At 34.9% G+C, this 15,727-nt stretch overlaps 1 protein-coding gene across 1 annotated transcript in view; it reads right to left on the bottom strand.

Moving 5' to 3' along the window:
- Nucleotides 1-224: 224 nt before the first annotated feature.
- Nucleotides 225-15,727, bottom strand: part of AcCoAS (acetyl coenzyme A synthase) — a 194,773-nt gene continuing 179,270 nt past the window's right edge. The window contains exons 9-11 of the mRNA XM_067145012.2: nucleotides 14,378-14,567; nucleotides 4,220-4,465; nucleotides 225-1,438 (exon numbers count right to left, since the gene is read on the bottom strand). Coding sequence (XP_067001113.1) covers nucleotides 1,233-1,438; nucleotides 4,220-4,465; nucleotides 14,378-14,567 — 642 coding nt within the window. The 3' untranslated portion in view covers nucleotides 225-1,232. The remainder of the gene's footprint in view (nucleotides 1,439-4,219; nucleotides 4,466-14,377; nucleotides 14,568-15,727) is intronic.

The raw sequence follows: 15,727 nt of genomic DNA, 5'->3' as shown, positions 1-15,727 counted from the left end.
ATTATCTCCAGGTAGTTGGATCCACCTAACATTATGCCACTCTTTAGAGAAGCAAAGGCAAATCTCCAATTATTGAAAGGCTTCAAAGTATTTTGCCTTGCACACTATTTTTTACTTGTTTCTTTTCTACGCGCAACAGATGATGGGATTAAATGTTGTTTTAAATGAACTCTTTCTTCACTCACAAACATATAAAGAAACTTACACACACTGAGACATTCAAATAGCTCTAAAATAATATTTATTTCATAATTTACACATCTTCTGCCACAAAAAGTAAAACATTAATAAAATAAGTAACTTCATAAGCACAATGGTGCATAATCTCAAAAAAATGTGTGCATTTTTTATAAAATATTTTTTAAATCTTTTGGACGAAGTGATCATATTTATTTATAATTTAATAGGTAACTTATGAGATAAATTTCTCCATCCCTGCATGAAATGAAGGTACGGATATATATGATATGTCAAGTTATTGCATGACTATATGCAAGTTATCATCTAACTATAAGACAATTAACACATACACACTTAGAACATACATACACTCTTTCAAACATAAATATGGCAATGTAACAAATTATATAGCAATTTTTATCTCTAAACATTTTACTGTGATGTTCAATCCAGGACAAAGGTTTCTGATACAAGCTTTAATACTTAATTATATTCATTTATACCAAGTTACTCTTCCAATGTACTTTTCTTACGTACTGGAAAATTATGTTTGGGAATCTCATTTCTCCCCCATATGCTTGCTGGTGTACTAAAGAATTAAGTATGCAAATTCAGATCTATGCCAGTTTGGATTTTTAATTTCACAAACTATACAACTCACATATGACATCACACAAATAAAAATATTGTACTATGGCATTAAAAACTCAACAGAAGAAATAATATTAAAATATATACAAGGAAGATACATTGTTCCTAACACATGGCAGAACACTATGATTACACTGTACATAACAGATACTACACTGTCTCTAGGATTATGCATAACATTTCGGGCATTACTTAGTATTGCCATATTATAATATAATTCAAGATTCAACGTCAACAATTACAAATTTAGATTTTATTCATTCGAGAACACAAGCAAATCTTACACATTCAGATTGTACAGAACATTTATACATATCTACAAATACTGCTTTTGTTAAAGTTTCAGGCATTTGATGTGCCATTTAGCTCTTTTTTCTTTAAAGAAATAAAAAGGCAACGGTTTAGAAAACTGCATCGCTTGGTCGGTTCTGGAACAGAACGTCTACTATACTCTCATCTGCCAATGTGGAAACGTCACCAATATCCCGGTCGTTCTGAGCTATCTTCCGTAAAACTCTCCTCATGATCTTCCCAGATCGAGTTTTCGGAAGACCAGGAGCATGTTGAATCACTTCTGGAGCAGCAAATGGACCGATCTTTTCTCGAACTGAAATAATTAGGAAAATATAATATCAAAAATCTGTATGTTCAATTAAGTCATCCAAGTTTTGTGAGCTTCATGAACAATAAAGAGAGAGTGAGTAAAGGAACGGAAGAGCAAACAAGTGTCAATTGAAGTCGTATAGAGAGTAGTCGTCGTCGTCGTCGTCTGAGTCATCAATCCATAGACTGGTTTGATGCAGCTCTCCATGCTACCCCATCCTGTGCTAATCTCTTCATTACTATGTAACTACTGCATCAAAACAGGATAAACACAATGACTGGTCAATATAGCAAGAACAATAGAAAAGGTAAATGACAAACATGAAAAAATGTATGAAGATGAGGAGATTGTTCTTGTAGTTAGGATGTTTGTCCTCGTCTCTTTTTCTAACAATCTTTATCCTATTATGCACTTATTTTCAGCTTTTTATCTTTCTCTATACAACTCAAAAGGACAATAAGTAAGAGAGCTACACTGATTAAGTGAACGAATCGTATCTACAAAATTTCATTATCATTTTTGTCCTAAATGGAAGATAACGATTGCTATTAAGCAAATCAAAAGTAAAATTAGTGGTAAATTAATAAATACCATTAATGTCACAGAGCTTCAGTATGTCTTTTGATCATGTAACACTTTTGTGTGTGAAGTCTCTGCTCACTTAACTTCTTTGCTTTGCTTCATGTCATTTGGTGGGGCGAGTTGTTAACTCATTAATATAATTACTGATCCAGGGATCATGCTATTTTTCTTGCAACAACAATCATTTTTGTGTTACTTATGATATACTTTCCATCTCCATTTTCCCATTTGAACTGCCCGTGCTAGTCACGATGGACAAAGATATTGAGAATTCACAGACATAGCACTCTCATTCATCCCTGCAAACCCTGAACCTCGAGAAGTAAATAAAAGACGGCCCAATGAAGTGGACCACACAATGCTTGGTGACAATAAGGATCTTGGCAGTTGCTGCTGATATGCGAGATTTTCGTGAAAGCATGTGTTGCTCATATAGTGGTACTACTCACAGGCAATGCCCAGACCCGTGGTGTTTCTCACAATGATACAAATCAGAGGCAACGGGAATTGCATTTTCTGTGTTCTCAAAATTGTTTGTTTGTTCACAGTGGGGAACAATTCAAGTAATACTGCATCATATAAACTTGCGGTTTTCAGTTGCGCTGAAACATAAGAGAATAGGGCAGTGGGCCGCAAGTATTCATTGTCTGAATGTAACGTGTTCTACCGCGGTAACAGAGTAGTGCACTTCACTTCAAGTGATCAACAAGTCTTGCAAAGCACTTCGCAGACCAAAAGGCTGCTAGTTTCCGAAAATAGGAGAGGATCTGCTTAAGTGATTTTGTTACACAACGTTGGATATGCCGTTTCTCATAAAATGCTGTATTTTAAAGGACCTCTTCGAAGAACAACTTTATGTCAAAAAAATAACAAATGATTTCAATGAAAAAGTAATTGATTTTCATCGCTTTGTCATTGAGAAGTGGAAAGTGAAGGAATATTTGCACTCCCAAATAGGAACTGCAGGTCAAGATGCCATTCAGTTTCCTTATGCCATAAAGTCCACCAATCAATAAGAAGGGGGACATTGAGTGTTTTTGTACGCATTACCGGAAGCAAAAAGCAACGATGTACTGCAATGCTTGCTGTAACAGGTGATGGGAGAAAGCTTGCACCTTACGTTGTTCTAAAACTAAAAACAATACTCGAAGTAAAATTTCCGCGAGGGTTCTACATTCATATCCAAGAAAAAGGGTGGATGGACACGTCACTCATACAAGATTAGATACGAAGAGATTGGGGAAATTTATCAGGATCCCTCCTTCGATGCCCGGCCCTTCTTCTGTTGGACAGTTTTCCTTTTATGCCGGTATGTCATTATTATGCACTTACATGAATGGTACTTTTATGAGTTCATGTTTATTTCACTTCAGGTCATATTGTCAGCTCGTAATGGGAAGAATATTTTCCAGTGTCGACACTTCAAACCCACTTCACTTTTCAGAAAAAACCTCGTTGGAATTTTATGCCAAATGACGATAACCGAAGATGAGTTGAACCAACTGTGTTTATATTATACGTGGTGTACCTTTTAAATGTAAATGAATTAATTTCTTTTTTTTTTTTAAATACTGTATCTGGATTCCTTGAATAATTTACACATCCAAAGCTTTCACCAGTATTTTTCATCAAGAAAGTGCATTACTGTAATTATGCGAGAAAATACGGTAGTGGTACTAATCATGGATACTATAAAACCCATACTGATTCACCCTCTGTTGCTACTAATCACAAACCTATTGTGTACCTAACATAGTGGTATTACTCACGATAAAGACAACCCGTGGTGTTCCTCGCATGATGGTACTAATTACAAGGAGTCTCAAGGTTCTAAATCAATCATCCCTTGGTCCTAACATGGGTTTCTACCTCTCGTACCTTTCAGTGTTTGAATTAATCATTTGCTTGTTCCTTTTCATTAATTTTATTAAGGGAAAGAGCTCAATTTCTCAGAGCTGTGAAGTCACTGAGAGAAGCCAAAGGAAAGGTAGTCAATGAGAGGTTGAAGTGAGATAAATTAATCTTGTGCAGTACATGCCTGCTGATGTGATAATGTGAATTTTCTATGGTGTGTAGCGATTTTGTTGTTATATACATTTTTAAGAATGGCAGAACTTTTGCTTTTATCTGTCACTTAGATTCCTTAGCCGTGTACAGTCTACACTTGAGAGGCATTGTGAAAGCTATTGGAGTATAACATACCTTTCCTTTTCAATTCATCCACTAGCTTTTTGTTGAATGTAATCCCCTCATTTGGAGTGATGAAACAGTAGAGGCATTCTCCCTTGATGGAATGTGTGTGTGAAACTACAGCAGCCTCTGCCACAGATGGATGTTCCACCAGGGCTGACTCCACCTCTGCTGTACTTAGTAAGTGACCAGAAACATTTAACATATCATCCACTCGACCAGTAACCCACAGATAACCGTCCTCATCTCGTCGAGCACCTGAAACAAAGACAGATTCTTTTTAATGATCTCATATTACACAGAAGAGAAGAAAAGAGAACAAAGAATTATTTCTAAACATTAAAAAGACAAAATTTATGAATTTTTCTGTAACAGATACACAAAACGATTTTAATGAATTAATTGTACACAGCATCAACTGTAAATTTAATTGTAACTGCTACAAAATTTATAAAGTAAGTAATGTTAAGTATTTGGGATTATTAATTGATTCGAACATGAAATGGAAAAGTCACATTACCAATTTAAGAAAGAAAATCAGAAGAACTGTTTATATATTTCATAATTTAAAATACATATCCAGTATGAAATTATTAAGAGAGGTTTATTACGTCTTAGTTCAGTCTATTCTTAGCTACGGAATTTTGGCATGGGGAGGAGCCTACAAAAATGTAATCAATAAAATACAGGTTGTTCAAAACCTTATATTACGAATAATGTACCAGAAAGCAAATATATTTAATGTAAAACAGCTCCATGCCCTTGAAATATACAAATATATTAACAAAAACAAAAATATAATTGAGAACATTAAACATGAATATTCAACACGCAGTAAGATGTACCACCGTTGTATGTTATACAAACCCAAACTTAGCATAACAAAGCGCAATTTCTTGTACTTCATTCCAAAATTCTTTAATGTCCTTCCCGGTTCTTTACAAACTACTTCATTAGGTCAGAAAATGAGTCTGAAGTGTCTTAAATCCTTTGTCAGGGATAATAAAACTGTTATGGAAGAAATAACTAAATGAGAATATCACGTCACCATATCCAATTTCGATTCAATGCTCCACCATGTGCTGTTGATCACATCCGTCATTCACTCATACCCATACTCGTACTCCACGCATCATTTTAAAATATATTTCTCTCTACGTAATTAATATTCTAAATTACCACACACAAGGTTTCACCTTACGTGGTATTTTACTGATATCTACTCGACTCTGTTGAGGTTGGTGTGATTTTGTGTAATAATAATAATAATAATAATAATAATAATAATAATAATAATAATAATAATAATAATAATAATAATAATAATAATTTATTTAATGTGTGCAAGAGATAGTTATAAGTTCAATTTATTTTAAGTATTAATATGTTAATAATAATACTACTACTTCTGTAATATATATGGTTTAGTTACAAGATTAATATTTCTCAAGTAATAATGTTATTAGAAGAGTTATGTATATATAAAACAGAGTCCTGTAAATATGTAAACGACATGATGAATGAATAAATACTACTACTACTACTACTACTACTACTACTACTACTACTACTACTACTAAAAAAGTCCTGAATAATTTAACGACCAGTCAAAGTTTGTTGTTGAAACTCAAACGTAAGGTTATTATATTAGTCACGAGAGAGGAAAAAATGCCAGGCTGCCATCTCAGCATCTCCGAAAACTGTAAAAGTAGTTAGTGGGGTGTAAAATCAATAACATTATTAAAAGCAGATCATTCTATAATGACTGCTCCTCATAAGTAAATCCTCTGATAAAATATAAATAGCAGTTTCTTAAGCTAAGTGAAGGTTATACATGACTCCAAGTTGAGCTTAAGCAAGGTCAGTTTTGAAACTATAATAAGTGTAAATTTATATTTATTAGTTGAATTAATTGAATATTATTTATTTATTTATCTATCATATAAGACTGAAAATAGCAAGTTATATGATGTACTGTAAATCTCAGAAAAACTACTAAAAGCAAGCATGTAAATATGAGACTGTTCATATCACCACAGGAGAAAGATTAGCCCTAGATGTATTCTGTAACAATTGTGAAAAACCAGGTAACTGTCAATGTACCTCCTAACCATTATTTTTCTTAAGACTTGTCACGCCACTCAGCCGCGTACAGATATGCAGTTGTCCTTGTCTTCATATTCCTATGCCTATGTGTACAGGAAAATGAAACTTACATGCATTATACTGTAGGAGGGAATCATGCATACATTTCTGCAGCAGGCCTATGCTACAAGGCATGTAAGGTTCATTTTCCTGTACACATAAACATAAGAAAATGAACACAACAACAATTGTTCTGATGGACTGCATATCCGTACGTGGCTGAGAGGCATGACCAGTCTTAAGGAAAATAATGGTTAGGAAGTGCATTGACACTTACCTGGTTTTTCACAATCATTACAGTATTGTCCTAAATACATAAATAAATAATTAATATTGGTTTTATACATTTATGGTTTTCGGACATGCCGACATGTTGGAATTTTGTCACACTAGGAGTGTTTTCACCATACAGTAATCTAGTGACACGAGCACTTTCAAATAGCACCAGACTGAGCCAAGAACAAACCCGCAAAACTTAGTTTCAACGCTCTGCCATCTGAGGTATTCAGCCCAGCTGTAAATAAATTACACATTTAATTGGTTTAGGTGTAATTTGAAACTCTGATATCAATATTACCAGCTTATCTATATATATAAAGTAGCTTGTCCTGACTGACTGACTGACTGACTGACTGACTGATTCATCATCGCCGAGCTAAAACTACTGGACATAAAGAAATGAAATTTTGGGCATAGATTCATATTAAGATGTAGGTGCTCGCTAAGAAAGGATTTTTGGATATTCCTTCGCTAAGGGGGTGAAAAGGGGGTTGGAATTTTAAAATGAGTGTATCTATATCTCAAAACTTTGAAAGTTTACAGATGTAAAAATTGGTATTTAGAATCTCCTATAAAAATAAGGAAATACGTATTTTTTTGTTTTCAGAAAATCCCAATAGGAGGGGTGAAAAACGGTAAAAAAGGGGTTGGATGCCTTTAATCAGAATACCGGTACTTATATCTCAGAAACTGAAGATATTACAGACCTGAAAATTGGTACTTTTGATCTCTTTTAAAAATAAAGACACACGTATTTTTTTGTTTTTGAAAAATCTAATAAATGGGAGGGTGAAAAGGGGGGTGAATTTTTAAAAACAGTGCATCTATATCTCAAAACTTCTGAAGTTTACAGATGTAAAAATAGGTATTTAGAATCTTTATTAAAAATAAAGAAACACGTATTTTTTTGTTTTCGGAAAATCCCAATAGGAGGGGTGAAAAGGGGTGAAAATGGGTTGAATGCCTTTAATGAGGATACTTATATCTCAGAAACTGAAGATATTACAGACCTGAAAATTGGTACCTTTGATCTTTTAAAAATAAAGAAACACGTATTTTTTTTGTTTTTGGAAAATCCGAATAATGGGGGTGAAAATGGGGGTGAATTTTTAAAATGAGTGTATCTATATCTCAAAACTTTTAAAGTTTATAGATGTAAAATATGGTATTTAGAATCTCCTTTAAAAATAAAGAAACACGTTTTTTTTTTTGTTTTTGGAAAATCCCGATAGGAAGGGTGGAAAAGGGTGAAAAAGAGGTTGAATGCCTTTAACGAGGCTACTTATATTTCAGAACCTGAAGATATTACAGACCTGAAAATTGGTATTGGGGATCCACTTTAAAAATAAGGAAACACGTATATTTTCGTTTTTGAAAAATCCGGATAATGGGGGGTGAAAAGGGGGGTGAATTTTTAAAATGATTGTGTCTATATCTTAAAACTTTAAAAGTTTACAGATGTAAAAATTGGTATTTAGAATCTCCTTTAAAAGTAAAGGAATAAGTATTTTTTCGTTTTCTGTAAATCCCAATAGGAGGGGTGTAAAAGGGTGAATAGTGGGTTGAATGCCTTTAATGAGGATACATATATCTCAGAAACTGAATATATACAGAACTAAAAATTTGTATATGGGATCTCCTTTAAAAATAAAGAAACGCGTATTCTCGGAAAATCCAATGAAAGGGGGGGGGGGGGAAGAATTCTAAAATTAATTGACTTAATTGTATGAGAATACATACATCTAATAAAAACTAAAGTTGTTACGGACGTGAAAATTGGTATTTTGATCTCCTTTAAAAACAAAGAAATACGTGTTTTGTGGGGGGGGGGGGGAAACCATCTTGGGGGGCGGGAGTGGAAAGGAGTTGAATTCCTTTCATGAGGACACATAAATCAAAAACTGAAGAAGTTAGAGTCGTGATAATTGCTATTTAGAAGATCCTTTACTATTAAAGAAACAAGTATTTTTTGCCGGAAAATTCACTTAAGGGGAGGGGGGGGGAGAAGTGTGAAAGGAAGTAAAAAAAGCGAATTATTTTTATGGGGATACTTATATCTCAAAACTCAAGGTAATAGACGTGAACATTGGGATTTGGAATCTCCTTTAAACATAAAGAAACACTCCTTCTTTTAATTTTTTTTTTTGGGGGGGGGGGGTAAATAAACTTAACGGCGGTGGGGTGTAAAAGGAGGTGAGACCAATTGATTTTGCTGTTCATAATGTACTTATAAGGATCCTCCGTTGCTCAGGCGGCAGCGCGCCGGCCTCTCACAGCTGGGTTCCGTGGTTCAAACCCCGGTCACTCCATGTGACATTCGTGCTGGACAAAACGGAGGCGGGACAGGTTTTTCTCCGGATACTTCGCTTTTCCCTGTCATCATTCATTCCAGCAACACTGTCCAATATTTCATTTCATTTATTATTCATCGATCATTGCCCCAGAGGAGTGCTTCGGCAGCCGGCACAATTCCTACTGTCGCCGCTAGATGGGGCTTTATTCATTCCATTCCTGACCCTGTCGAATGACTGGAAACAGGCTGTATATTTTCGATGTACTTATTCTGATCATAAACCGATCTTTTTGATCTTTCCTGGGTTCGTTTTCAACAGCCATCTTTTCCTTCGGAGAACATTCTTATATTACAGTAGATTCTCCTGGCATATGAATAAAAATTTAAACACATTTGAAATAAACGATAGGAATGAGATTGACCGTCCAATTGTTCACCTCTATAATAAGGTCAATAATGCACGGAAGTATGTCATTCCTATCGCCAGAAATCCCGCACACTTGCCTACGCGCGACATTGGTGCTGGTCACATTCTCAACAATAAGAATGGCAGCAGATGTAATTTACCGCCAAGTAGCGGTCTTGCATCTTGCTGTGGGGTCCAGAACATCTATAATAATAATAATAATAATAATAATAATAATAATAATAATAATAATAATAATGTTCTGGACCGTCGTCAAATGTGCGGACCGCGGTGGAAACGGGTCCTGGACGGGTAATGACTAAGAATGCAGTCTGGCCGCGGGTTCAGTACCGCCAAACCACCCAAGACGACACCACGCCGGATCTCCTGAAGGATTTGTTCCATATTAAAAATGCTTATAAGAAAAGATGGCAAAGATTTAGTGACCCAACTGACAGGGTGGAATACCTGGACCTAGCCTGGGAAGTACGAAATCGATTGCTGGAAATAAAGATTGAAAAATGGGAGGAAACTTGCCATAATCTATTAGAAAGCGAGTCAGATCGCGAATTTTGGCGGATTCTCGCAGAAAACGATTCAGATCGCGAATTTCGGCTGATTATATATCTAAAACAACATTCAATTATAAATTTCAGTATAATACCGTAGCGAAGCACGGGTATCTTGCTAGTCTATATATATAAAATAACTTGTCCTGACTGACTGACTGATTCATCATCGCCGAGCCAAAACTACTGGATATAAAGAAATGAAATTTTGGGGATATATTCATATTAAGATGTAGGTGCTCGCTAAGAGAGGATTTTTGGATATTCCGTGGCTAAGGGGGTGAAAAGGGGGGTGAAATTTTAAAATGAGTGTATCTATATCTCAAAACTTTAAAAGTTTACAGATGTAAAAATTGGTATTTAGAATCTTCTTTAAAAATAAGGAAACACGTATTTTTTTGTTTTCAGAAAATCGCAATAGGAGGGATGAAAAAGGGTAAAAATGGGGGGAAATGGGTTGAATGCCTTTAATCAGGATACCGGTACTTATACCTCAGAAAATGAAGATATTACAGACCTGAAAATTGGTACTTTTGATCTCTTTTAAAAATAAAGAAACACGTATTTTTTTGTTTTTGGAAAATCCAATTAATGGGAGGGTGGAAAGGGGGTGAATTTTTAAAATGAGTGAATCTATATCTACAAACTTTTAAAGTTTGTGAATGTAAAAATTGGTATTTAGAATCTTCATTAAAAATAAAGAAACACACGTATTTTTTTGTTTTCGGAAAATCGCAAGAGGAGGAGTGAAAAGGGGTGAAAAAGGGGTTGAATGCCTTTAATGAGGCTACTTATATCTCAGAAACTGAAGATATTATAGACCTGAAAATTGGTGTTTGGGATCTCCTTTAAAAATAAAGAAACACGCATTTTTTGTTTCTGGAAAACCCAATTGGGGGGGGGTGAAAAGGGGATAATATTTTAAAATGAGTGTATCTATATCTCAAAACTTTTAAAGGTTATAGATGTAAAAATTGGTATTTAGAATCTCCATTAAAAATAAAGAAACACGTATATTTTGTTTTCGGAAAATCCTAATAGGAAGGGTGGGAAAGGTTGAAAAAGGGGTCGAATGCATTTCATGAGTCTACTTATATTTCAGAACCTGAAGATATTACAGACCTGAAAATTGGTGTTTGGGATCTCCTTTAAAAATAAAGAAACACGTATTTTTTGTTTGTGGAAAATATAATTAATGGGGGGGGGGGTGAAAAGGGGGTGAATTTTTAAAATGAGTGTATCTATGTCTCAAAACTTTTTAAGTTTATAGATGTAAAAAATGGTATTTAGAATCTCCTTTAAAAATTAAGAAACACGTATTCTTTTGTTTTCGGAAAATCCCAATAGGAAGGGTGTAAAAGGGTGAATAATGGGTTGAATGCCTTTCATGAGGCTACTTATATTTCAGAACCTGAAGATATTACAGACCTGAAAATTGGTATTTTGGGTCTACTTTAAATGTAAAGAAACACGTATTTTTTCGTTTTTGGAAAATCCCAATATTGGGGGTTGAAAAGGGGGCTGAACTTTTTAAAATGAGTGTGTGTACATCTTAAAACTTTAAAATTTACAGATGTAAAAATTGGTAGTTAGAATCTCCTCTAAAAATAAACGAACACGTATTTTTTTGTTTCCAGTAAATCCTAATAGGAGGGGTGTAAAAGGGTGAAAAAAGGGTTGAATGCCTTAATTGAGGATACACATATCTCATAAACGAAAGATAACACATAACTGACAATTTGCATATGGGATCTCCTTTAAAAATAAAGAAACACGTATTTTTTAGTTTTTGGAAAAACCAATTAATGGCGGTTAAACAGGAGTGACAAATTGGGGTGAATTTTTTGAAAGACAATATCTACAGAATATCTTGGAAACGTAAAATGTTACAGACGTAAAAAGTGGGTGTAAATCTCCTGTAAATGTAAAGAAATATAGGTGATTTGTTTTTGGAAACTCCACTTAAGGGGAACTCAAAAGGGATGAAATTTTAAAATGAGAATTTTTACAGTATATCTAAAAAAGCTTAACATGTTACAGAAGTGAAAAATGGTATTTTGTATCTCTATTAAACATAAAGAAAAGTGTGTTTTTAGTTTTCGGAAATACCACTTAGTTGGAGGGGAGGGTAAGAGTGACTGAAAATGGTGATGAATTCTTTTAATTAGGCTACTGATATCTCAAAAAAGAAGATGTTGCAGACGTGAAATTTGATATTTGCAATCTGCTTTAAAAGTAAAGAAACACGTATTCTCGGAAAATCCAATGAAGGTGTGGGGGGTGAAAGAATTGAAAAATTAATTGACTTAATTGTATGAGAATGCATACATCTAATAAAAACTAAAGTTGTTACAGACGTCAAAATTCGTATTTGGATCTCCTTTAAAAACAAAGAAAAACGCGTTTTGGTGGGGAAACCATCTTGGAGGGCGGGAGTGTAAAGGAGTTGAATTCCTTTCATGAGGACACATAAATCAAAAACTGAAGAAGTTAGAGTCGTGATAATTGGTATTTAGAAGATCCTTTACTATTAAAGAAACAAGTATTTTTTGCGGGAAAAATCACTTAGGGGGGGGGGGGATTATTGTGAAATGAAGTGAAAAAAAGTAAATATTTTTATGGGGATACTTATATCTCAATACTGAAGGTAATAGACGTGAACATTGGTGTTTGGAATCTCCCTTAAACATAAAGAAACAAGCATTCTTTTAAATTTTTTTGGGGGGGGTGGGGGGTGGCGGTAAGTAAACTTAACGGCGGTGGGGTGTAGAAGGAGGTGAGACCAATTGATTTTACTGTTATTAATGTACTTATAAGGATCCTCCGTTGCTCAGGCGGCAGCGCGCCGGCCTCCCACAGCTGGGTTCCGTGGTTCAAATCCCGGTCACTCCATGTGGCATTCGTGCTGGACAAAATGGATGCGGGACAGGTTTTTCTCCGGATACTCCGGTTTTCCCTGTTATCAGCCATTCCAGCAACACATAATAGTAATAATAATAATAATAATAATAATAATAATAATAATAATAATAATAATAATAATAATAATAATAATAATAATATTCCGGACCATCGTCAAATGTGCGGACCGCGCTGGAAACGGCTCCTGGACGGGTAATGACTAAGAATGCAGTCCGGCCGCGGGTTCAGTGCCGCCAAGGCACCCAATATGACAGCACGCCGGATCTCCTGAAGGATTCTATCCATATTAAAAATATTTATAGGAAAAGATGGCAAAGATTTACGGGCCCAACTGACCGGGAGGAATACCTGAGCCTAGCCCGGGAAGTACGAAATCGATTACTGGAAAGGAAGATTTAAAAATGGGAGGAAACGTGCCGTAAAATAATAGAAAACCAGTCAGATCGGGAATTTTGGTGGATTCTCGCAGAAAACGAGTCAGATCGTGAATTTCGGCGGATTATATATCTAACACAATAAGCATTCAATTATAAATTTCTGTATAATACCGTAGCGAAGCACGGGTATCTTGCTAGTTATACTATATGATAAATTTCCATGATGTTTACTTCATCAAACTAAAGATTTTCTGCTATTATTTCAGTGCTGAGTTGACATATTAACCCCCAGGACTTCCAACAATACAGCAGGATCTTACTCTTTTGGGAGATAGAAACAGCCTACCATTCCAAATGTTAATATCACTCTGCAATGAAAAAATACTTCTGAATGTTACGCCATTTCAAACTCAAATCACCAAAGAAATATATTACGTTTGCAACCCCAAACATAAAGTGATGGATTAGCAAGTTCATACTCTATACAAGAAAAGGTAATTAATACATAAATAAATAATTCTCTATTAACTTCAACATTGACTTAATCCCGACAGATAATAAATATGGAGGCCTGAACCACATTTTGGTGAAAAAAGTCGTCTGATGTTTAACCTGTGGTCAGGTTCACAATTAAGTATTTAATTTATTTTCCACCTAGTCGATACAATGATTGCTTAAGGCAATTTTTAATGGTCAAAAGTGGTACATGTTTCGTATATTATCAACATCTTCAGCCACATAACACTGTTTAGATGAAAAATATATAAAATTGACAAAGTAATGCTTTAGAGGAAGTGTCCTTAAAATTAACATAAGATTGACAAGATTAAAACAAACAAATAACTCAAGAGAAAATATATAAATTATTTCTACAATAGAAAGCAGTCGTCAAGGAAACACTTGTACAATATTCCATAGAGAAATTGTCCTAATAAATATTCTTTTCTTAATAATTCATGAAAAAAGATCAATTTATAAATTAAAAATTATACAATTTATAAGTAATTATCGAAACGAAGAAATCCTGATATCACAGTGCGGCTCTTATTATTAATGTAGATGAAAATATAACTAATTCCTAGTTGTCAAATCTTATTAAGCCTGCTTTCCTTTGTTAACTAGTACATATTAGACTCTAAATATATATCATTTAGTTGTGAAGTTCAGAAAATACCTTACCATCACCAGTGCAATAATATCCAGGAAATTTCTTGAAGTAAGTTGTCTCGAACCTCTCATGATTCCCAAATAATGTCCTCATAATGCCTGGCCACGGTCTCCTGAAGACAAGGTAACCTTCACCAGGTCCTGTTATCTCTTTACCATTCTCATCCACAAGGACTGGAAGAACTCCAAAGAAGGGAAAAGACTGTAGGCCAAAAGTGTAAAATCTGAGGTCAGTATTAAAAGATGTTAAGCAAGTATTCAGGAAAGTAATAATTACAATAATAAGGACATTTCACACAACACCAAGTGCACTCTCCAACAGAAGTCGAGTACAGTTCAGGTCAATAGGAACATTGCTTATTTCACAACTGCGTCATCTTACAAATCACAAGCTTTATGACACCTGAAATGCATGTAACTGGAGAACAATAAATATGATATCTTTCTAATCTGTCTCAAGACGTTGCCAAAAGAAATGGACACAGTCTTGCGGATGAAAGTAAATAAATTTAAAAGAATAATAATTTGAATGCAGTCAAATGAACACTGGGGGGATGCAGATCAGATTATGGTACGAAGTATAGGAAGTTGAAGAATATAGCTGACAAAGAAAGTATACAAGCCTAAGCAAGGAAAGCTTTCTTAAATTTTCTTGTTTTAAAAATATAACTAGCTGAAACCTGTTAAGACATGACAATCAATGGGGTAAATATCTATTGAAGGATTTCCTTATATACGACGTTCCTTGTGCTTTACTCTTTTACTACGTAGCACCAACACAGGTAGGTCTTACAGCATTGGTGGGATAGGAAATAGCTAGAAGTGGAAAAGAAGGGATCCAGCATTTGCCTGGTGTGAGAATGGGAAACCTTGGAAAACCATCTTCAGAGCTGCTGAGAATGGCGTGCGAACCCACTATCTCCGCAATGGAGGCTACACAGCCACTTGTTCCGTATATTCCTCGTAACTACTGCAACTTTAAAATATTGCTCTCTTGACATTGCAACATTTAACCGGCCATGGCACCTTTATGTCTGTGCCGAGCCAAGCCTTCCTTGGTGATGCACTTCCTTTCTTCCTACTTTTCCTTGACTGTCGTCACCATTAGCGATAACATTACGCGAATGTGACCTGACACTTATAGTTTCTGATTGGAGATGGCGCTCTAGCCATCTGTGTTGATACACAGTCTGCCTCTCGCTCTCTGGAGGAATCGAAAATGATGAAAAAACGGGGGTTTAAAATGTGCTTCTTGATCTACGAATTGCTATTATCATGGATTTACTTGTTTCAACACTTGGCTCTCTGCTGGGAGTCATTATTTTGATTGACGTAAATATCTTGAGGTTCCAGATGTGCTGC

This window comes from Anabrus simplex, chromosome 4 (genome assembly GCF_040414725.1).
Source record: "Anabrus simplex isolate iqAnaSimp1 chromosome 4, ASM4041472v1, whole genome shotgun sequence".
NCBI lineage: Eukaryota > Metazoa > Arthropoda > Insecta > Orthoptera > Tettigoniidae > Anabrus > Anabrus simplex.
This window is presented reverse-complemented; position numbering and strand designations above follow the sequence as displayed.